The sequence below is a fragment of the Sorex fumeus genome, unplaced genomic scaffold (assembly GCF_029834395.1).
Source record: "Sorex fumeus unplaced genomic scaffold, SorFum_2.1 ptg000006l, whole genome shotgun sequence".
NCBI lineage: Eukaryota > Metazoa > Chordata > Mammalia > Eulipotyphla > Soricidae > Sorex > Sorex fumeus.
In genome coordinates, this window is record NW_026606063.1 from 42,030,616 (window position 1) to 42,055,955 (window position 25,340).

Sequence of the window (25,340 nt, forward strand, 5' to 3'; positions counted from 1 at the left end):
ATGAACATCAGATCTCAACATAATGCATGGTGGACATGAGAGATATCTATAGAAGTAAATTTGATGAAAATGATGGGAAACAAGGAAAAGTATAGGTTAAATAAGTGTTTTAGATATTCTGATACCTAACATTCAGCATTGAGTCTCAAAATAGAAAACAAAAATCATAAATCATAAGGTATATACCCTAGATACTTATTAAATAATTCATGGTAAACACATACATTGATTAGAATTGAATTATTTTTCTTCTCTTAATACTCAAACTCACTTGCAGCTGACTTTGAATTCCAAAAAGGAAAGAAACATATATGTATTTTCCCCTCATATCAGAAATATTTGATGCTTAGGGGAAAAATAAACTTTCAGTCTAGCCACAGTCTTATCTGCAACACATTCTATGACTCTTCTCCAATTGGGCTTTATATAGAATTATCAAACATGGAAAGACTCATTTTCTTTATATATCATGAGATTTATTTTTCAGTTTTCAGAAAGCCTCCTTGGCATTGGCATTCCAAAAATTTTCCCAAGATTATATGTGCCATACCTAAGATTCCTCTCTACTAACCCCTATTTTAAGTGTCTGGCACCCATCATTAGTTTCATAGTCCGTTATTTCCTTATTAGGGTTTTTATTTGACTTCTATTCAGCACTCAAGCCATTTTGCATTTCTATTGCAGTTTAAATTTTTGGTTATATACATTATTTTCCAAATTCTTAGGGGTTATCATAATTACCATGTATTTCCCCATTATAAATGATTCTTTCTATTTGTTGGAGGTAGGGTGGGAGTGATGTCTTTGCCTACACTATTTCCTCATGTATTTTGCCAGAACAGGATTCAGAAAGCTGATCATGACATGGTATTTCCATGAAGGGAACCAAAACCATAGTGTTTTGTAATCTCTGTGTCGCTAATGTCTAGCTAAGTGCCCAACATACTCTCAGAAAATATTGAGTGAATAAATTGTCAGATTCACTCATATCTGATAGTAGAGTATTTCTGCTAAATCTTCCATCTGCCAAACTGGTATAAAGAAAGAACTGTTTTTAAATCATATGGAAAAAATTTGAACATTCCCAGACCCCACCAAACAGTCTACCAAATAATACCAAATAACACACAAAATCTCAAGTAACAATTTTTCATGCAGTAAAAGCAGGGATGACAGGATGAGCACACAGCCTATAACATGCAGTTCTGGGAAGGAGCTTAATCGACCCAGAATCACTGCTGGGATCACATGCCGCATCTAGAATGGCTGCTACAAAACAAACCTTGATCACCAGTTTTGCTTTTCTTCCTATCTCATAAAAACAGAAATCTTTTGGGGAACACTTTCCATTAGCAAAAAAAGCACCAAGAGAGTACTTTAGGACAGCCTTAGTGAAATCTGAAAATCTAAAAAGCCAGAGGCACCTGCAAACTTCTTGATTGATGAAATTGCTGAATTTAAAATAAGTAGTAGTGGTGGGGCCTAAGAGATAGTATCTGAGTTAAGTCCCTTATCTTGCATGCAGCCAATTCCTGTCTGATACTTTCTGGCCCCACATAGTCCTCTGAGCACCAGGAGAGCAACGAGCACCCCCACCCTCTAATGCACAGAACTGAGAATAGCCTCTAAGCATTACTAGTTGCAGACCCAACACCGGCCCCAAACAACCAAAATATAAATACTAGTCAAGAGCTTGAGATAAATATACTGTTCTGATAAACCCTTCCCCCTCACTGCCTGTTTTTCTTCTTACTGTATTTTTTTCTAATTGCACTGAATGAACCTTTATCACTAACATGGCTTTATTACCATGGTAAGCTGGATTTCTTGGGTTTATTGTCTATCTATCATCTACCTATCTGTCTATCTGTCTACCTATATATTTGTAAAATCTAAAACTTGAAAGGAAAATATTTACAAAGTATAAGCATTTCTTTCCAATTCTTGATAAACCAATTTTATGAATCTCTTAATAGAACAAAATAAGGGTTCATTTTGAGAGAGTCCCTTCACTTACTTTGAGAAGCACTTCTTCAGAATATAAGAGGAAAAAAGAAGCACTGAAGAATGCTTACTTTGCCACCAATTAATGTTCAACTTTGGTTCTTAGAGTAGGAATCAATGATGAATACATTCTGACAAGATTGGCTCTTACATATTTCAAGTATTCCTTTCCCTTCCTCCTGTTTTTTAATAAGAAAATATGAAAGGACATAGAGGGGAAATGAAGCCAATGTTTTTGTTTAAAAGTAAAATATAGTATTTCAAAACTGCTAGATAAATGGAAAGCTTTCAATGAAGGCATGATAGGAATTTTTATCCCTCAAGACACAAAGTAATATGTAAATATTTTGAAAGGGGAAAAAAGACTTAGTTCACTTTAACAATAAATGATGATTACTGTTATTCACATATAATACTAATTTATCCAGGCTTTGTTTTTACCAAGAACATCTAATATTTTGCCAGAGAAGAAAGATTACAGCTCACTGCAAAAGGAAGAAGCCTTTAATCCATGTCTATGTGTAGATGCAGAGAAGATCATTGCTTACCTCCCTCTCTGAATAGAAAAAGAGATCTTCATGGAGCTCTCCATCAGTCAAAGCAATGATGACGCTGGCTGTCCTGTATCCTGTTCAACACAACACAGAAGCACTCAGTCCACCCCACCACACTGAGAGCAATCCACTCAGCCCTGGGTATCCATCTTTCTTATAAGCTCAACCTCTCACAGTCAACAGTATTGAGGATTAGCAACTTATTCTCGAAACTTGAAACAACTCTACCATGAAAATGATTGTGTCTGTAGGGACAGTTACTAGGGGAAGAAGCTGTGTGTCCAGGTTTCTCAGTCTCATCTGAAGCCAAGGCCAAACCTGGTGGCATGGGCACTGGACTGAGAGCTGGGAGTAACTTCAGAGAATCAGCTGTGAGTCTTTTCTAGAGATGGTCCATGTGACTATTGCTGAGTCCTTAGAGCCAATGATATGTCCCTGAGCTGTTCAGGATTCTTCTCACACCAGCTGGGCAGAGTTGGCAAGCTGATTTACAAGCTGACTGGGAGTTATTAAAGCAAATGGCGAAATCTACCAAAATTCTTGCAGTGATTTTTAGACCTTGAGTAATGTTGATAAATAGCTGATCTATATTAAGAAGGGTTGATGTTAATACTGGCTCTATTCAATTTGTTGCATTTTAGAATGAAATAGGCAGTGAATACTTTTACAGACCTGTGAGAAAAATTCTCACTGTAATCTGAATCTCTTTTATGAGAGTTCCCTTGTATTTAAAAAATTCTATCAGAGTTAGGAGTTGGTTCAAATGGTGGATCACTACAATTGACCTTATGTTCTCAGAACACTGCTGGAAATACAACCCACTCCCCTCTCCCCAAAAAAGAAATGCTGTCCATAAAAGTCTGCAGCATTGGTAACAAAAGCTAAAATAATTATAATACAAAAATTATTTCCATGAACTAGACATTCTACTAAATAATATATATATATAAGTGAAGCAAAGTTTAAATCATTGGCTGTTCTATCTTAGAATCATAGTCAGACACAGCACTAAAGTAACTTGGAGTTCAGAGTTCAAGAAAATTTAAACTCACATAGAAACCCAAGAATCAACTAATGCATCCAAGTATTTACTAATTTTATGAAAGCAACATGCACAATTTTTCATGGAAATTGCAGGCTATGGCTCAGAACTGGATTTTAATTATTTTTATGTAAATTTTCTTGGCAGCAATAAGAGAGTACAATTAGACCTGGCACAAGTTATCTTTCTGTGCCTTCCTTCCTTGTAAATATATGAAATATATGTCCAAGAAAAGCAGAGAGCAATAGCCTCTGAAACATGAAAATCACTGAGGTCCTTTTTCAGAAGAAATCACAGAAAGAGTTCGATATTTCATAATGATAATTCAAAACAGAGTCTTACCTTGACTGTTTTCATAATAAATCTGCTCACTGGCCTGAAAAACACATGAAAGAGCCATCATATATCGAGACTCTGTTGACCATTTCAGAACCATATTGGGCAGTGGACTGTAAGTGTTGGTTCTGAGATCATGGGTCTGTCTTGACTTATCACGTAAGCACTGGAATAAGGCTTTTTTATTCACCTCAGCTTCAGACAAATATCAATGGATCACATTCCTCTACAGTTATAGTCTTTCAACTACAATGTGTGTAAACAAAACTCAACATTCTATTCCTCAGAAATTGGGACCAGTCTCCTGTCATTTAAAGTTACTAGAATTCTGTCTCCATCACTGAAGCACTGTATAGAAAAGTTTACCTGGAGAATGGAGAGGCCTCATGTGCAGCAAGGTTCAGGACTATTTAGTACCAGCCAGCACCTCAAGGTCAGGGAAGGAATAAGGAAACTCATTTTTTTTCAGTTCTTTTGGACAGTTATCAGTGTAAGTGGTTAAGGGAATTAGTTTTCACTTCCTTGGCCATGAGGTGTTATCTAGTTCCCTTCACATATATGTCATACATATCTCACCATTTTTAGAAAGATGTTTTCATCTAATGTATTATGTTGGGAGTTTATTTTAAAATACTCTTATACAATCAGTAATAATGGGGATTTTGGGGAAAGGGAACCCTCATCTATCATTTGTGGGAATGTTTTATTCTGACTCTATGAAAAACTGTTGGAAATTTCTTTTAAAAATTTAGAATTTAGCTTCCATATAATCCAGCAATTTCACTACTTGACATGAATCCCAAGGGCCCCAAAACTCTTTGAAAAAGCCATTCATGCTCCTTTGTTCACTGCAGTGGTGTTCACAATAGCCAAGATCTGAAAAAACCTAAGTGTCCAAGAACAGATGACTGGATAAAAAAAATTGTGGTATATATACACATTGGAATAATACTTAGCTATAAGAGAAGATAAATTAATGCATTTGGCTGTCATGAGGATGGAACAAGAGGGTATCATGCTGAGTGAAGTTAGTAATAAAGAGAGGGACAAATACAAAATGATCTCTTTCATATGTGAGCTGGAAAGAGACTAATAAGAAAAAATGTAGGGCAGTGGCAGAAGACCCTGAGACTTGAGCTACAGAGCCAAGTTTACCATGAAGGTGGAGGAGGTTAGAAAGGCAACAGTAGAGGGATGTTGGCACTCTGGTGGTGGTATGTTGGAAAACTGTATACCTAAAACTTTATTATTTGTAGTACTGTAAACCTATATAAAAAAACTTACAAAAGAAACAAGTTTACACACACACACACACACACACACACACACTCACACACACACACACATCCCAAAATAAAATTACCCTTTCAAATCCTTCATGCATGTAAGTATCTCCTCCGGGCAGGACCTTCTGGAGTTCTTCCAGACCCTGACGAATCTGCTCCCTGAAATCCAGAAATACCCTGTTAATCTTTTGGAGCATTTTGTGCTTTCCTATCTGTTAGTCTTTTTCTTCTTTTATAAATAATGTAGTTATATTGTCCCAGAATTCTCCAAAAGCCTCTCGGAGAGTCTTTGTCATAGAGCATCCATCCAGAGCCAGCCACAAGACAGGCTAAGTGAAGGATGGTAATGAAGGATGGTACCCTTTCGCTGGACTCCCATTTCCTCTCACTTTTCCATTCCTTTAACAGGACAAATGTTTACCTTTTGCCTTGGACAAGTATCTAAAAAATGCGACTGCTCCCTCCCCAGGGGACTCTCAGCAACTTAGAAAACTTTGTATGGAGATACGGATGGTTTAAGTGAATCCAAAAGAGACAGACACTGAGCGCCTGGGACAAGACTCCTACCAGAACTGCTGAGGGAGAGGCAAGTGTCTGGAACCACGTCTGCCACCCACTTGGCTGTGCCAAAGGAAAACATGTAGTCAGCTTTGGACATAAAAGTCCAGGCAAGCCATGCTTTCCAGGACAACCAAGAGTGTTTTCTGTGGGCTGGTGACGTGTTTTTATACAAAGGTTGCTCAAGGAGGAGATGGAGCAGAGGAAGGAAGTGGGTTATGGCATCAGGAAAGGGTCTGGTGGGCAAAGGGAAACTTGAATCGTTTGGGGCGCTTTCTATCTGGTTGGTAAGAAGTTCACATGCATGCTCCTGTATTTTAATTAGCATCACACTGAACAGAAAACGGCAAGAAAAGTGCAATTTCTGGGTGGGGGAGGGGTCAACAAAAACAACCTAGTTTGTAAATTATAAGCCTATGAAAAAGTAAAAAAAAAAAAAACCTTCACACGGAGATCTCTTCAGAAACAGATGTCAGAGAGACACAGATTTTGGAAATGTTCCTTTTGAGTAGAGAAAGAAACCTAATACACGTTGAACATCATTCACCATGTACAGGCCCAAATGTACATGTACAGGTTATTTTATAAGATGAGAAAACTTGGGTTCATAGCAGTGAAGTAAGACAGCAGAGTATTGAACACTATTCAACTCAGAAATGGCATTCTCCTCTTCTAAGCAGTCTCCGAGCACGGAATTATAAAAAGCAAGTGGTTTTCACTAACACTGTTATGAAGGAGCAAAGGCCATTTCCAATAATGTCTGAGCGGGCCAATTTCTGTTCATACACCACGGAAAATGAATTCACTTCCTCCTTATGGCAGTTGTTTGGGTTAGAAACTATTATCTCCATTTCACAGAAGAAAAGCGAGGCACAGGGATACTAAGGTAATTGCTCAAACCCACCAAATCCTGCCATCGCAGGATTTAAACCCAGAGACCCTTCTTTGAATCATTATGTTATTCAGTTTCTCAAATAACTGAGTGAATGAATGACATTAAATTTATTAGCCTTTTGTGTCAACTGCTTGGGCAGAAATACTAATGCAATTAGCCTTTCATTAAATCTGATGTAGTAGCGTGGATAGGGTGAGACCAGATTACCAGACTGGAGGTTTGAAAAAACAATCTGGGGCTGAAGTGATAGTACAGCAGGAAGGGTGTCTGTGACTCACACAACTACATATGGGCCTCTGAGCCTTGCCAGGAGTGATTCCCCGAGCACAGAGCCAGAAGAAAGAATCTGAAAACAGGTCTTTGTGAGTCTTTGTCTGACCTGGGCTGCTGCTATTTCTCTAGGGAAACATCTTAAGACATAGTTACTCAGCCTTTGGGTATTTCTGGTTGTATTATCAGTGTCTGGATATCAGGTCACATAACTAGCTGCTGATGTTAGAAACTAAACTAACTAAGTCTTCCTTGACTTTCTACCTGACTCTCCTCTCTCCTTCGCCTCCTCCATGTAACCAATAATCCAATCCGATTGGCTGTACTCTTAAGTATATGGTTATAAAACTGACTACTATGAGATAGTCTGAGATTCTGCCAATGCCTCGTCTGAGTCACCATCATCCCTTGCTTAAGCACGAGGATAGTCATGGGCTATTATTTTACTCTCTCTTCTTCTAGTAATCTCAATATGGTTGCCAGAATCTTAAAATACAAAACCTTAAAAATCTTAAAATACAAAATCTTAAAAATCAAAACCTTTGATTTTTTTTTTCTTTTGGCTAGAGGAGAGAGTTTGGGCCACATCTGGAAGTGCTCAGGGACTACTCCTGATTTTGCTTGGGGTTCATTCCTGTAAGAATGCAAAGCTAGTGCCTATATGCAAAGCTAGTGCCTCAACCCCTATGCTATCTCTCCAGAAAAATCTTTAATAGTGGTCAGTAACTACACTTGTAATAAAACTTCCCAATTCTACCAAGACCTTTTAGTGTCTACAGGGGCTTGTTTCACGTTGCCTAACTTCGACTTGTACTACTCTGCCCCTATTCCCTTCACTTGAGTCTCAATGATCTCCCCAAATTCCTTTCTCCAATATCCCTTTCACATCTGCAATGACTGGGCCAGGCAAGCAGGGCTACTTTCTACCACCTCTGCACGGGGCTAATTCTGGCCCATTCCTCTAGGTCCACTTAAACAGCAATTTTTAAAAATCACCTTTTTGTCCACCTCAACCCAAATGAGTCCCCTCCCTCTATTAGGCTCTATCATGACAACCCACAATTTTCCCTTCACCGTTCTGATAGGTTTGTGTGGCAAGTAACATTAGATTATAAATAATTAGTTTTGGGGGGAGGAACTGTTCTTTTCAGACTTTAAGCTACACAAGAGGCAGATCATGTCTGATTCTGGTCTTGCTAGAGCCTCAATGTCTAGAGAAGAGTCTGGCACCTGATAGATATTCCACAAATATTTTGAAGACTTCATTTGGCCTTGGAAAAGGAGGCCAGGCAGGTGCTTACCTGATCACTGAGCCTAGGTCTGGACCTATAGAGTGATTATAGACCATTTTCTGTATTTATTTCTCATTCCCTTGCTTGTATTTATTTATCCATTCTTCCCTTTTCCCTCCATCTCTGTCATTATTGTGAATGACTGAGGGTCACACACACCTGGATGTGGTTCTTGTGCTTTTGCTTGAGGTGCTCTCCCACACCTTAGTTGTGGTACCCACTGAAGGATGGATGTAGTTCTCACACACCTGCTCAGAAGGGGCCACACTTCTGGTCTCTGTGCCGACACAGTTTTAGTTGATATGCTCACCTGGAGTCTCACATGTTAGTTGAGGTGCTTGTATGCAGCTGACCGCATACCAGGAATCATACATTCTGCTGAGGTGCTGGGTTCTGAGACTCCACTGGGACCATGATGAGTGCACATGGTTATCAGCGGGGACTGAACTCAGTGCCTTGGTGCAGGGCAGGCACTTGGGCCCACTGTGATCCCTTCAGCCCTTATTCTCTGTGTTCTCTACCCTAATATTTTAATAAAACCCAACAAAATGCATTTGAATTTCAACTGTTGTTGGGTAGTGAGAAAGGGAATATAACTGTGCATTAGAAGAATGGACAAAGATGAGGCTGCTGTGTCTGACCAGGGTTATTGATTGGGGGCTGGAGGGTTGGCATTAGCAGAAGACATTGGCAGAAAACAGCTTTGCCTTGGAGTCTGACCTTTTTCTTGAAGGGAATAGCAGAGGCAATGTGGTGTGACATCAATGCTCAGATATGTGGGTGAGGCTCTGATAAGAAAAACCAAAGTTTGTTTCTGAATACAGAAGTAGTATCCTGAAATACTGGGAGGAGCTATGTGGAAGGAGAATAATTTATCATAATTATTTGGGAAGAGATTGGATGTTATAAATATATTCTTATTCTTTGTTTATGGACTAGTGAGATTTGAGACAAACTGATAATACTAAAATTGGGATATTGTGTTAGAATTCAAGCTTTAAAAAATTACCTTTACAATATTGCAAATTACAGTGCCTAAGCAAAAATAAATAATAAATTAAAAGATATTGGGAGTATGGAAGATTCCTTTGTTTCACTGTTCTTTTATTGCTCCAAATAAAGTCTGGTGGATGGGAGTTAGGGTGTTTTCTCTAGTCTGTTTCCCTCAACCCTCTCTCTTTTTCTCTCTCCTCTCTCTTTCTTTCTTGCTTTCCTTCCTCTCCTTCCTCCTTCCTTCCTTCCTTCCTTCCTTCCTTCCTTCCTTCCTTCCTTCCTTCCTTCCTTTTTTTTCCCTTTCTCTCCTCTTTCTCTCTTTTTGTTTTGTTTTTTAGACCACACCCAGCACTGCTCAAAGCTCACTCCTGGCACTGTGGTCAGGGATCACTTCCGGCAAGCTTAAGGGACCACCTGGGGTGCCAGGAATGGAAACCAGGTTGGCTGCGTGCAAGGCAAACTCACTATAGTTCTACTCACTATACTATCGCTCTAGTCCCTGTTTCCTTTTCTTTACAAGTATTTTCTTGAGTTTTCTTGTTTCTTGATACCAGAACAAGCAAAGGTTGCTTTAGCAAATACCCTTATTTTTGATATTTTTTGTCTGACTATGATAGGAGCTCAGTAGTCCCAGTGATCACAATCTTTCTCTACACCACTCTAACATGACAAAAGATCAAGACTTCCTGCCCTAACTTCCTATGTCTTCTCTATGCACCCACAATGCCTAAGGCAGTGAACAGTGGGGTTATGTGAGAATTGAAGGTCCATTTTAATTCTGGAGCAATAGAACTATTACCATTACTTAGGGTATTTTTTTTAATGTTCTCATAGCAACAGAAAACAATACCTTGGGAGAAAGACATATTCAAGGAAGGAGTGGATGATAAGAACCTCTCCAAGGACTTGGTTATTACCAAATGAAATGCTATCTTCCTGGGAAATGAGAGAGGCTGGGAATTTGTGAAGAGAAGCTGCTATTAAAGAGTCCTCTGTTTTCCTTGGTGGTTTCACATGTCTGCCAGTGTTTCTACTTAGCAGTAAAGAGTTTTCAGGCCACATGTGGAGTGTTTCTTTTGCAACTCTGGCAACACTTAATGATGGGCACAGAATAGGTAACTTGTTAAATAAATGACTCCAATTGGGATGTGTGTGTGAAACAATTTGTAAAATAATTAATTGAGTAAACACCATGCCCACACCACTAGGCAGGTTAAGGGCATGAGGAGAATTCAAAATCCATGAGACTTTCTGTTATTCTGAAAATTTTTTATCCACTACATGAAGACTTCTTCCTGGGATTCTTGTTGTCTTGTGATATTTTGATATTTGCTGATGGAAACATTTAAGCATGATCATGCCAAGAAGCACTTCTATAGAAAACTTTCCTTCAAGTACCCTAGTGATGTTCAAGCTGCAAAAATCCCCCTTGGCGTTAGGCAATGTCTACCACATTGCAGACTATTAAAAAAAAACCCTCCACTACCACCCAAAATAACCCAACATCAGCTTTGCATTGTCAACTTCTTGCCTCCTAGAAAAAGTTTCTGTGGAATTGGACTTTGCTCAGAATTGAACTTTGCTTAGACTCCGTTATTGGTATTGGAGTCTTAACTTATATAGTAAACACACATTACTAATGGTGTTCTCACAGATGGTCTTGTGGTTTAGGGTTGACCACAAAAATACAAGAAGTGAGCAGAATGGAAGAACATAGATTAGTTAAGGATATTTTGCTGCTACTTTGGAAGTCATGCAATTCCATAACCAAATACAATTCTCTATAAAAATTTTTTAGAATGTATATAGATTTTAACCTCTTTAGAATTTTTACCTAAAAGTGATTGTCATATAAAGATTGCACACTAAGCCAAAGACTCTAAGTATATAAATATAATTTTTATATATTTTCATTTATATATACTTTTAATATACAAAGCCACGGTCCCCGGTCACGGTCCTCCATTTTTCATTTATTTGTTCGAGCAGACCCAGTAACATCTCCATCCTGAGACTTGTTGTTACTATGTTTGGCATATTGAATACGTCACAGGTAGCTTGCCAGGCTTTGCTGTGCAGGCAGGATACTCTCGGTAGCTTGCCGGGCTGTCCGAGAGGGGCGGAGGAATTGAACTCGGGTCGGCCATGTTGGCCGCTTGTAGGGCAAATGCCCTACCGCTGTCCTATTGCTCCAGCCCAATATACAAAGTATAATTTATATATAGTAACACACATAAAAATTTATTCACTTCCTTAATAACTTTTTAATTTATTTCTGTAAAGTTATCTGTAATATCCCTTTATTATGGTTAATATCTGTGGAATTAGTAGTACTTATCACCCTCTAACTTCAGTGTTGACTTATGGATTATAATATTCATTCTTATAATAGGTTGCCATATGTTGATATTGTTAATCACTCCTCATGAAATTAAAATTAGTATTGTAATTTGATTTATCCTTTAGTATTTTATTTCCACATCATTTCCTCTCTTCCTTTGTGCTACTGACATAAATCTTCTATTTCTACATAAAGGATAAACTCCAGTGTATAGTGTTACTACTTCTGTCTAAAGTAGCACTGAAGCACTGTCACTGTAGCACTGTCATCCTGTTAATCACCAATTTGCTCAAGCAAGAGCCAGTTGGAGGCAAGACAACTGCGGACGCCGGTTGAATCCCTCTTGCTCTCCCAAACCCGGCTCACCATCTCACTCTGGATGACACGCGACTCAGCAAGCCAGGCATGGAATTCCGAGTGTGTGTGATCCCTGCTGTCTAAAGTAGTCTGCTTTATTCTTATAAAATTAAGAAAACATTTGTCATGTCTGCTCTTTTTCTTACCTATTTTCGTATGTCCAGTTTACATGCAGTATGATTTCCTACAATCTTTGCCATTGTTCATTTTTTGGTAGTGTTAATTTGATAGTGAAAATTCTCATGTGTTTTTTTTTCCCTTTCAACTCTAAGGGTATTTTCACTAAATACAGAATTCTAAATTTACTTTCTTATTATTTCTATTAAAACGTTGATGCTTAGTCTTCTGGATTATATATAAGAGTTTTATTTTTCTGATGAAAAGTCAATTATTTTTATTGCTTCTCTGTAATATATTCTTCTTTAAAAAAACACAAAACTATTAAATCACCATGAGATCCAGTTACAAAGCTTTCATGATTAAGTTTCAGTCATACAATGATTGAACAGCCATCCATCTACCAGTGTGCATTTTCCACCACCAATGTTCCCAGTGTCCCTCCCACCACCCCCACCCTTCCCACCTCTGTGGCAGGCACCTTCCTTCTTACACTCTCTCTACTTCTGGGCATTATGTTTATATTCTTCGTGTTCCCCTCCTGACTGGTCTCATTGTCCTTTATTCTGGTTTTTTAAAAGTTCAAAGTTGATGTGCTTAAGCGAATTCTATTTGTACTTGCCTGCTTGACGTTCCTTAATTTTGGGAGATCTGTGTGTGGAATACTATGATGATATTCCAGATGTACACATATTAAACCAGTTGATAGCATTCCACAAATGACAGGATTTACTTCAACCTAATACAGCCCCTTCCCCAATCTTTTTCTTTCTTCTCTTTAGATTACATCATTCTTAATAGCACTTGTTTTAAGTTCAATAGTTGCTTTTATTCAAATATTTTATGGTTTTAGTTCCTTAGTTTTCACTTAGTTCTCTTTGATCTTTCTCTTTTCAGATATCCCATGTTTCCTTTCATTATATTTTACCTTATTGTATAAATTATTTAACATGACTGTAATAGTTGCTTGGAAGTTCCTGTAATACTTAGGAGTATTGGGGCTGGAGCGATAGTACAGTGGGTAGGGTGTTTGCCTTACACGTGGCCAACTGGGTTCGATTCCCAGCATCCCATGTGGTCCCCTGAGCACCACCAGGAGTGATTCCTGAGTGCAGAGCCAAGAGTAACCCGTGAGCATTGCCGGGTGTGACCCAAAAAGCAAAAAAACAAAAAAATACTTAAAAGTATTACACTAATTCTAATAACTGAGTCGTCATCTATGGTTTGGTTCTCTTACCATGTTTATTCTTGATTATGGGTCATATTTTCCTGCTTTTCTCATGTCTGTAATCTTTTAATCTGTATTACAGACACAGTGTATAAAAAGCATAGTGAGACCTCTATATAATATTAATTTATCTGATGTATTCTCCATAAAGTATAAACTTTTCAGCTGTGTGAGTGGAGGTTTGTAGGTGTTTATTTAGACTCCTTCTAGAATTAGTCTAAGCTTGAACTGGTCACCCCTCTAATTAAAGAATGTTCCCTATTATTAGCCCAACTTCCAGTTTTCCTCCTGGCCTTGCCTTTGTGGTCTTTCAGTATTTGAGCTATGGGGGAAGTTAAGAAGAGCCTCAGAATGTTGGCTTAACCTTTGAATTCATCTGTGGACTCAAGAATCCAAGCACCACAAGAATCCTTGGGTTTATGCAACTTCTTTAATTTTGAGCATTTTTTTGTTGAGGATGGAGACACACATGGCTGTGCTTAATGTTTACTCTTGATTGTGCTTAAGAACTACCTCCTAGTAGTGCTGTGGGTACTTAGTGGAGTCCCACGAATCAAACCAGAGTCAACCAGGTACAAGTCAAGCATCTAAACCCTATACAAACTCTCCAGCCAAATCAGCATCTTCCACACAACTATTTTATTGGGAAACACAGAGATGTTGGTAATGGAGGAGAAAGATCAGTGTGCAAAATTTCTTTTACCTTTATGGGACACCTTCAGACAAACCATCCTTGACATACCTTGTTTTCTAAGGTTCAGCTGACTTTTCCTGACACATCCATCTCTAAGTGTGGAAGCTTCTGAAAACCTCTGCTCCACTATAAATGACTGTTTCTCTTAAATTCCATATTTCCCGTGTGTCTGTTTGCTAGCTAGAAACATGTGTTTTAGTTGCTCTGAAATGATCTGGTTGACCATAGCAACAAAAGTTTTATTTATTTATTTATTTATTTTGCTTTTTTGGGTCATACCCGACATTGCACAGGGGTTACTCCTGGCTCATGCACTCAGGAATTACTCCTGGCAGTGCTCGGGGACCATATGGGATGCTGGAAATCGAACCCCGGTCAGCTGCGTACAAGGCAGATGTCCTACCCGCTGTGCTAGCACTCCAGTCCCCAGCAACAAAGGTTTTGTTTTTTAATTAAACATTATCTTTATCCTAACCAGAAGTAAAGAAGTAAATACTCTTTTACTGTAAAACCTTTTTCTACTTTTTCTATATCTTGAGTCCGGAAGAGAAATACTAGAAGCTGAATATCAACATATAAATATATTCTAGTATCTCTTATTCAAAAATAATCCTCTGTAACTCATCATCTCCCTCTAAGGTTGTTTAGATGTATTCCCCAGAAGTACCTGGGAACCAGTAGACCCACACTCAGCAATGCCTGGAGAGCTATGAAGTGGAGACTAAACCTCTTAGATCTTTCCAACTCTCTACATTTTAACCCTTTGATTAGCATTCCCTTTCATGACACTTTCTTTGGTGAATACTTGCTTCTTCACTTCTCTGTTTTACCTGGTGGAGAGATCTTCAAATCTTTATAGGCAAGGCTCTTTGGCTGTCTGCTCCTACTGAGAGGACTTGAAAGCTCTGTATGCATGGCAGGACAAGCCAATGAGGGTTGACTAAGTCCTTTTTAAGACCTCAAACTGCCAGTGTGTTTTTTCCTGGGAGATATTTCTTTCTGTATAGTTAAGTCTTGTTCAAATTCTTTCCATAGGTATAAAGTCTGGAATTGGCTAGAAGAAGCAGCATTTGGTATACAGATACATCCATGATCTCTGTTTATCTGCTTTGCTTGCCTAAGATATCACTCTTATTTAATCTTGCCAGAGAATGTAGTTTTCTTCTCTGTGGGATGAGAGGCAGATACTTTTCAGAATGTAGTCAAAGAAAGTGGTTGTGAAGATTGAACAACTCTTTAGATAAACATGTTAACATTACAGTTTGCATCCTCTTTCCATTCCTTGCCGTTTTGGTATTTGATGGTTCTAAATTTTGAACTTTCCAGGGTTCTTCAAGACTGGAGGGTTTATTCATCTTCAGTATGGCACTCCGAAGGATGATAGTTTTGTTTGTTTGTCTTCCACATAGGAGACTATGTGGGATGCTGAGGATTGAGTTAGGTCTGCCATTCGTAAGGCAAGCACCTTACCCACAGTACTGTTTCTCCAACCCCCAAGGATGAATTTTGAACTTTTCCCACAATCAATGAATGCAAAATCTGTAGCTCCTCCATACTCTTTCTGTTCCCGTATGTAGTGTTGCCTTTGATTAAAATATTTCAGATTTTTTTCCAAGACGAGCTTTGTGGCTTTGTATCATTCTCTTGGTTTGGGGGTACTTCTTGTGGGATGAAAGAACAAAATGTTTATTATCCCTTATTTTTAAATTAGACACCCTCAACTTTTAACCCATTCCGTCTTGATTTGTCTCCAAATGGCATAAACTATTTCTCTGTTGAAATAGTTTCTGTCGAGGTTGACAATGTCATATGGCTAATCCACATTCACTTATCTTAACTTCTTTTCACAGCATCAGGCATAGTTGGCCTCTACCCTTCTGATTTCCATTACACCACACTCTTTCTATAGACTTCATTTGTTCTCACTCATATTTCTGTAGATTTTTCCTTCTCTTCTAGAGCTATAAAGGTGTTGAACTCTAAGACTCAGATAGATCTGCCATTTTTATTTATTTTAATATTTGTTGTTGTTTAAATTTATTTTTTAATTAAATCACTGTAATTTATTTAAAGTTACAAAGTTACAAAGCTTTCGTGATTGGGTTTCAGTCATACAATGTTCCAACACACATCTCTCCACCAGTGTACATTTCCCACCACCAATATCTGCCATATCCCTCTTGCCACCCCCCCACCCCCCCAGTTTGCCTCTATGGCAGGAACTCTTTTCTTCTCTCTCTCTCTCTCTCTTTCTCTCTCTCTCTCAAATCTCCTTTTGTGCATTAGAGTTTGCAATACAGATAATGAGAGACCATCATGTTTAGTCCTTTACCTACTTTCAGCACACATCTCCCATTAAGAGCAATTTCTTTCCATCATTGTCATAATGGTCCTTTCTCTATCCCAACTGCACTCTCCCCCAGCCCTTCAAGCAGGCCTCTAATCGTGGACCATTCACCTTGGCCCTTGTTTCTACTGTCCTTGGGTGTTAGTCTCATACTACGTTTGTTTGTTTGCTTTTTATATCCCACATAAGTGAAGTGATTCTATGTCTGTCCTTCTCCTTCTGATTTATTTCACTCATGTGATCCTCTCCATTGTCCATCCATTTAAAAGCAAACTTTATGACTTATTTTTTCTAACAGATGTACTGTATTCCATTGTGTAGATGTACCATAGTTTCTTTAACCAGTGGTCTGTTCTCAGCACTTGGGTTGTTTCCAGATCCTGGCTACTGTGAAAAATGCTGCAATGAACATACAAGTGCAGATGTCATTTCTACTGGTGTATTTGTACTCTGGGGGTATATTTCCAGAAGTGATATTGCTGGGTCAAATGGAAGCTCAATTTCTAGTTTTTTGAGGAATGTCCATATTGTTTTCCAAAAAGGCTGGACCAGTTGGCATTCCCACCAACAATGAATGAGAGTCCCTTTCTCTCCGCATCAACACCAGCACTAGTTGTTGTTGTTGTTTTTTTATGCGTGATAGTCTCTGTGGTGTAAGGTGATATTTCATTGTTGTTTCGATTTGCATCTCCCTGATGATTAGTGATGTAAAGCATTTTTTCATGTGCCTTTTGTTCATCATTTGTATTTCTTCTTTGAGGAAGTTTCTGTTCATGTCTTCTTCCCATTTTTTGATAGAGTTGAAGGTTTTTTTTCTTATAAAGTTATACCAGTGCCATATATATGGAGCAATAGCACAGCAGTAGGGCGTTTGCCTTGCACATGGCAAACATGGCCGACCCAAGTTCGATTCCTCTGCCCCTCTCAGAGAGCCCAAAAAGCTAACGAAAGTATCTCACCCACACTGCAAAGCCTGGCAAGCTCCCCGTGATGTATTCGATATGCCAAACACAGTAACAACAAGTCTCACAATGGAGACGTTACTGGGCCCGCTCGATCAAATCGATGACCCATGGGAGGACAGTGACAGATCATTGACCCACTTATCTGATAGGTATTGGGTAAATAATTTTTCCCATTTTATGGACTGTCTCTGTATCTTGGTCATGTTTCTTTTGAGGTGCAGAAGCTTCTTAGCTTAATGTAGTCCCATTTGTTTATCCTTGTTTCCACTTTCTTGGTCAGTGGTATTTTATCTTTAAAGATGCCTTAAGCTTCAATATCATGGAGAGTTCTGTCTATGTTTTCCGCCATGTACCTTATGTATTCAGGTCTGATATTAGGATCTTTAATGCATATTGATCTGATTTTTGTGCATGGCATTAGACAGAGGTATAAGTTCATTTTTTTGCATGTGGCGATTCAGTTTTCCCAGCATCACTTGTTGAAGAGGCTTTCCTTGTTCCACTTCACATTTCTTGATCATTTATCAAACATGAAGTGATCATATATTTGAGGGGCTGTGTATTAAATTCTATTCCATTGGTCTGCTGGTTTGTCTCTATTCCATACCATGCTGTTTTAATTACTACTGCTTTGTAGTACAGTTCGAGGCTGGAGAAGGTGATGCCTCTCATGTTCTTTTTCCCAAGGATTGCTTTAGATATTTATGGGGAGTAATTGTTCCATGGGCTGGAGCAATAGCACAGCGGGTAGAGTGTTTGCCTTGCAAGGGGTCAATATGACCAACCCGAGTTTGATTTCTCCACCCCTCTCAGAGAGCCCGGAAAGCTACCTAGAATATCTCGCCCGCATGGCAAAGCCTGGCAAGCTACCCATGATGTATTCGATATGCCAAACACAGTAACAATTGTCACAATGGAGACATTACTGGGCTCACTCGAGCAAATCGATGAACAACGGGAGGACAGTGACAATTTTTCCATGTGAATTTCAGAAATTCTTGGTCTATTCTTTGAAAAATATCATGGGTATCCTTACAGGGACCACAGTGAATCAGTACAATGATTTGATGAGTATTGCCATTTTGATGATGATAATTCTTCCAATCCACGAGCAGGGGGTGTACCTCTATTTTCTCATTTCCTTCCTTCTTTTATTTCCTGAAGTGCTGTTTTGTAATTTGCTTCTTGCAGGTCCTTAACCTCTTGAATTAAGATGATTCCAAGGTACTTGATTTTCTGAGGCACAATTGTGAATGGGATTTTTTTAAAAAAAATCTCTTTCTTCTCTTTTATTATTTGCATATAGGACAGTCATGGACTTTGGGGTATTGATTTTGTAAACTGCCACTTTACTACACAAAACTATTGTTTGTAGGAGCTGTTTTGTAGCCTTTAAGTATAGTATCATATCATTTGCAAATAGTGATAATTTGACTTCTTCCTTTCCTAGCTGAATGACCTTCAAATCTTTTACTTGTCTAACTGCTATGGCAAGTACTTCCAGTACTATATTGAATAGAAGTGGATCTGCCAATTTTAATAGGTGTTTTGTTCAGTAATCTCATCTTTCCCATGGTTTCAGTGTTATCAAAAGAGAAAAATAGACTTGGGATTCAATCCTAGTTCTTCTGCTTCCTCAGCAGATTGGATAACTCCCTGAACTTGATGTTTCTCAAATGTAATGGAGTTGTGGGATATCAGATAATTGGATCACTTCCAGCTCAAAACAGTATATCTGACTCTATGTGAAGACTAAAGAGTAAGCAGGGGCTGGAGAGATAGCACAGCGGGTAGGGCATTTGCCTTGCATGCGGCTGACCTGGGTTCGATTCCCAGAATCCCATATGGTCCCCTGAGCACCACCAGGAGTAAGTCCTGAGTGAAGAGCCAGTAGTAACCCCTGTACATTGCCAGGTGTAACCCAAAATTCAAAAAAAAAAGAGTAAGCAGAGGCAGGACATCTCTGTGAATGGGTGATGCCACAGTTGGCAGGTAGGAGGTGCCCACGGGGTGAGAGTCCAGTAGACATGACTAACTGGAGCTGACTGAAGGGAGACCATCTAGAAATGCCCAAAGTTTGCAGCCTAAGCTAGTGATGACCAGGAATGTTTTAATCACAGGACAACATCACAAATTTGTGCAAATAAATACCACTTTACAAGGTTCCACTTAGGTCAGTCATTCAGAGACAGAGTGGTACTCTGCCAAGCACATGGGAGATTATAGAATCAAATATCATGTGGAAACAGGAAGTGAACAGCCTTAACACAGATAGTAGGCAAGTTTCTTCTGTTCAGGTTCTTCTGACCACATCTCCTCAGTTTAGGTTGATGGAGCTACAACTCTTTCAAACATAATGCTTCCCTGTAAGGCTTTGGGGTTACACTGACCTAAAGGTAAAAGGATGTCATAGGCCCAATATCAGATCATCTGACTCACAAAGCATGTGGGCACAGTCGGTTTAAGAAGAGTTGGGGGAATCACATAAGATGGCAAGAGAATGGGGCCAATGAGAATTATTGTAAATGACTAATGAATATGTAAATTACTGTAACCCCTTTAACGAAACATTAAATCCTATCCAGTGAAGCTACATAATCACATCTCCAAGATTCATAAATTTAATCCTCACCAACATATCATAGAGAAATACTTGTATCTCATTCTCCAGGAGACAGGGTTCCTTACAATTTGTTTATAATAGCAAAAAGTTACAAGCAAAGTTGCTAAGGATAAGAGGACCGATAAGTATGTGACAGTGCATTATTATAGTAGAATGAAACACAATAGAGAATTTAATAAAAAATAGAAATGAACAAACACAGCTAGATAAAAGATAAAAATCTCAAAAACATGATGTGACACATAAAAAGCAAAAATTCAAAAAAACATGCAATGTGACTGTTTATTATAAAGTTTAATATATAAAAAAGTATCACCCATTCATATATAAAAGCATATAATGGCCATTAAAACAAGAAACCCCAAACTCAGAATAGAAATTATCTCTGGGAGAAAAGACAAAGGGAAGGGTGTCAATTTTTTTGACATTTGATTTCATGAGATTGGTGGTGGGCTGTGAATAATTTTTTCCCCTGCAATCTCATTAACGATTGAACTATTTAATGAGTTTTTAAAGCTTGAGGGTGAGGAGGCAAGGCAGAATGTGAAGGTGCTGAGGAAGTGTTCAGAGCCCAGCAATGCTAGTGCTGAAGTTCAGGACCTTACACAGGATGAAGGCCAAGGGCTAAGGGGTAATGGGCAGGCAAGTGCTGAAGCTGCAGTGTTGCATCGAATTGAGCAATCGTGGTGGTTTTGTTGTGTGACAGAAAACTTGTTGGGTTTGGCTGTCTAGTGTTGGATGTGAAAACTCACTGTTTGGTTCTTTTGACGCCTTCTGAAGTTTGCCTTGGCTGGCTTCATCAGACTAGAATGTTTCTGGATGTTACTCTGTCAGTTTTTATCTTTTTTCACCAAATGAAAAATGGTAGGAAGGGAAAAAGGAAAGAAAGTAACATTTCCGAAACATCTGTGATGCGTTGGGCACTTTCCATGCATTAATTCACAGTAAGTGCACACCCTACTATGGTAAGGCATTGCGATCTTCCTCGTTATATGTAGAAGAAAAGAGATTCAGAGAAGTGTGAGAGCATGAGTAGGGTCAATGAAGTCCAGAGTAGATCTAAGCCTGAGTCCTGGTTCAAATCCCATTTTTTTCTATTCTACAACTGTGGTGCCCACACAGTATGACTCAGTGTGCTGCATGCAGACATGAAATGTCTGTTTTTGTTTCCTGGAGCATTAATTATACTCTAGATTTTGAGAAACACCATCACATATATTTTCCATCATATCACACACTGGTTCTTTTATGAACAGACTATAAGAGTGCATGCATTTTTAAAATGAAAAGATGGTCAAGTAGCTTGCTTTTTAACAAGCCACTTCAAATAACACTTTATAATAATAGGAGTATGCTTTAATTTTCTTCTGAAAATAGAGGTACTCAAAAAGAAGAGTGGGATCACACAATTGGACCATACTATTCTCCGAAATTAATGTGCACCCAGGCCTGGTGACAGTGTTAGAGATACCTTCTTTTCACCATCATTATGACTTAGGATGAAAAGCCCTTGGACAAACTCCTTGAGAGACATGTCCTGTGCAATCTAGTGTAAAAATATCTGGCTGTAATCACTAACCAAAGAAGATTATCACATTATCTGACCACATGCCGAAATCATGTTTCCTACCTAAGCTCTCCATGTAAGAAAAACGGGCCAAATGTGGACAACTTTAGGGAAGAATGTGAGGCCGGGAGATTGCTGGGTATGTTGGATTATCTGAATGGGGTGTAACCAGGAAGATTTAGAAGAGTCCTTAGCTATTTGTCAAAAAAACCCAAGAAAGCCACAATGGTTACATTTGGTATGCGCTTGGCATTGTTAATCTTCTTAATGATTCTATGAAATAGTGGTTGCTATTATTTTTATAGATGCAAAAACAGAAAAAAGAGAAAGAAGGAATTGTCTCAGGGATCCAGATCCCAGGATATTCTCAGAATAAAAACTGCTATCACCTCTCAAGCCACCAGAACAAGGCCCAGCTAAGTGCTCCCTTGTATTTTTTTTCCTATTCTACCCTCAAATTTTGCACCTACATGAACTATACCTGACCCTTGAATAAATCCAGGCTCTTTTAAGTGCAAAAGTATACCAACTCTTTTTCTCTGACTATTTTTAAATTTAGAAAGGCTTTTAGAACTATGTCTCCTGGTAATGACAGCCTGTAATCATTTTGCTCCAGGAATCAAGCAATGTATTCAGAATATGTCATTTTTCCCTGTGACACTAATGGCAAAACCACATTCCGAACCAAACCAAAAGAAGACCGAGAGGGAGAGAGCAGTGTGGTCTCCTGGTTTCCACTCAGCAATCTGTGCCAAGTGTTCTTGGCTTTTACTCCAACACCATAACAGAAAGCAAGACACTTAACCTCTTAACCCCCTCTGTGAAATGCTGAGGGGGCCCTTTTACTTCTCTGGGAGGAGTGTTTCCACCCGGAAGTAGAAAGAAAAGCCAAAAGGATAAAGTGTAGTATGCATCTGCTTCCAGGGGACTGTTTTCTTGAAGACGTAGATGGTCTGGGTTGGTGAATTCTATATACATCCTTTTTCAGACTGGATTTGTTTTTAACTTAAAACTGTACACAATAGTAAAATTCTGGGAAACTTCAGAACTAGTAATTAAGAATGGTTACTGGCATTATGGGCTGGAGCGATAGCACAGCGGGTAGGGCGTTTGCCTTCCATGCGGCCAACCCGGGTTCAATTTTTCCACCCTTCTCGGAGAGCCCACCAAGCTACCAAGAGTATCCCGCCCGCACAGCAAAGCCTGGCAAGCTACCCTTGACATATTCGATATGCCAAAAACAGTAACAAGTCTCAAAATAGAGATGTTGCTGGTGCCCGCTAGAGCAAATCGAGGAACAACAGGAGGACAGTGCAACAGTGCTACAGTGCTACTGGCATTATGAGGCCTGGGTTCAAATTCCGAATTGAATATATATCAGAGTGGCCTCAAACCTTCCTTGCCTTAGTATCCCCAGCCAGATTATTATATGAAACAAATAGTATGTTCTTACAGAAACAATAGAAACATGGTAGATACAAAGATACAATCAGTTTCACCTACTATACAGTATTTGGCTTTACCAGCTAAGCTGTCTAAGGGTACTTGTTTTTACTAGAGATGAGAAAAATATTCTAATTTAATAAGCCATTAATAAAATATAATCTACAGAGATAGATGCATATATGCATCACATACATATTAAATGCTTCCATATGATGCTGCAGATAAGAAACAAAAGACAATAGTGTAGAAAGAAGTGACATGAGTACCATATATATAATATAGCAGGAAATCATTAAATTAAAAATATTTTGGAAATTAAAAAGTCTATGCCTCATTACTTGTATGACTGTGGACAAATAATAAAGATCTCAGGAATGGACATGTAGTTTAGTAGTAGAGTAGTTGCTTTTCATGTGTGAGACCCTGGGTTTAATTCCCCACACAGCCAAAAACAAACAAACAAATCACTCTGAGGATGATTCTCCTTAGATGTAAAAATGAGGTCAGCAGGTTGGAAAAGACACAGTAGTTCTTGGACCTGTGGTTGTTTTGTTAGCTGTGGTTTTTTTGAGTCTTGCAAACTTTAGAAGAACTGAAATGTCCAGACAAAGACATGATCTGGTGCTATACATTTTAACTTTCCACTTTCATTCCAAAATGCTATAGGGACTCCTAAACTAGAATAACTGCAGAAAATAGTCTTCACAGCCAGAAAATAGGGGAGAATGCTCTACATAATCCATGCACTTAAAGAAATTCCTGAGAAGAGGAGCCACTGAGCCAGAGGAGGGGTAGGAACATCAGGCTGCAGAGGAAAAGCCTGAGGCCAGCGGAGAGAAGATATCAGCACATGGTGACTGGACAACTACACCTGGCCTCTTTTGACCTCAGCTTTGTCCTGACTCTGGAAATACTGGCTCTCTCGCCATCCAAGTAAGATTTACACTTCATTTACACTTCTTCACATATCCAACAATCACTTATACACTATCAACCATTTATACACTATCTGACAGGTCTCTGTGATGAACAATAACATTTTAGCTAGGTATTTATTCAGAATGGAAGTAGAACTGTCAGAAGCTTGGGAATGAGCTTAATACACACTTTATGAGGCTGGCCTGAAGAAAGTAACAAAACCTCACTAAGGGACATAAAAGAGAAGTGATATATCCTGAAATAAAATACATAAGCAAAAACAGGAGTGTGATGTCAACATTAGCAACTGCTTCAGGGGCCCAGGAGAACTCTCCCAGAGATCCTCTGCCATGTTGAGGCCACTGGGGTACATCTGACTTGCTCAAGGGTCCTATGGAGCCAGGGATTTAACCTAGGTCAACTTGGTAGCCCTTACACAAGTCAAACAAAAATCCCAAGAACGTTTGACATATAAAGATGTATTTGAAATGTACCATGTAGAAAACAAACACTAAAAACAAGTGAACAAACATTTTCACTAATGATCGAAAGTGAGGTTAAACTGATCCTCCAGATCTTAAAACCAATGAAAACAAAGTGATCCTAGAATAGTATACACAGAAAACCCCAAAATGGACCCAAGTTTATGGAAGAGGTGAAATTTTTTCAACTGGTAGTTAAAAATTACTTAGTAAAAAATGTTGGAAAAACTTTCAGCAGTTGGAGGGAAAAAAAGAGGAATCTTGATCTTATACCCGAAATTGGAATAAATTCTAGAAGAAAAAATGGTCAATCAAATTATGATTAATGATACTGTATTTCTGACTATCATATAGAAAATAGAATTCAGATCCTTGTATGATAAATATCATAGCCAAGTAAAATAAGAAGTATGAGAATAATTCAATGAACTAAAATCTTTTGAAAAAAATCTTTTGAGGGGAACTGTTCCTAGCAGAGCTCCAGGGCTACTCCTGACCCCCCTGCGAAGAAGCTCCAGCTTGGGGGAACATGTGGCACAGGAATCAAACCAAGGACTGAGTATGTGCTCAGACTATTGTGCTCTCTCTCTCTCTCTTTTGCTCTCTATCTTGCTCTCTCTTTCTCTGTCTCATCTATCTTTCAAATCTCTTATATGCATTTTATGGTATTTGCAGGTAAAAGAAAAGAATATGAAGATCTCAATAATGGCTATAAAGGACATTCCCCACTTGTTTTCAAGGAAGAGTTGGACTTCCTTGGCATGATCTTGTTTCCAAATAATGAAATTAAGAAAAAGACTATCCAGGGAGCTTTTAGGGAATCATAGAGCTAACACTACAAAAATGTATTATGATAGTATTAAAATTAACATTAGCTAATTAGTTAATTAATTGGCTAATTAATTAACTAATTAGTTAGCTAAATAGCTGATTAATTAATTAGTTGACTAATTGGCTAATTAGTTAATTAACATTAACTATATGCTAAAAAAGAAAACTATGCAATTTGTTATAACTTGCAAACT

The 25,340-nt window shown here is 38.6% G+C and overlaps 1 protein-coding gene across 1 annotated transcript in view; it reads right to left on the minus strand.

Moving 5' to 3' along the window:
* Positions 1 to 25,340, minus strand: part of ANTXR1 (ANTXR cell adhesion molecule 1) — a 218,100-nt gene that overhangs the window by 165,666 nt on the left and 27,094 nt on the right. The window contains exons 4-6 of the mRNA XM_056126863.1: positions 5,300 to 5,381; positions 3,943 to 3,976; positions 2,553 to 2,632 (exon numbers count right to left, since the gene is read on the minus strand). Coding sequence (XP_055982838.1) covers positions 2,553 to 2,632; positions 3,943 to 3,976; positions 5,300 to 5,381 — 196 coding nt within the window. The remainder of the gene's footprint in view (positions 1 to 2,552; positions 2,633 to 3,942; positions 3,977 to 5,299; positions 5,382 to 25,340) is intronic.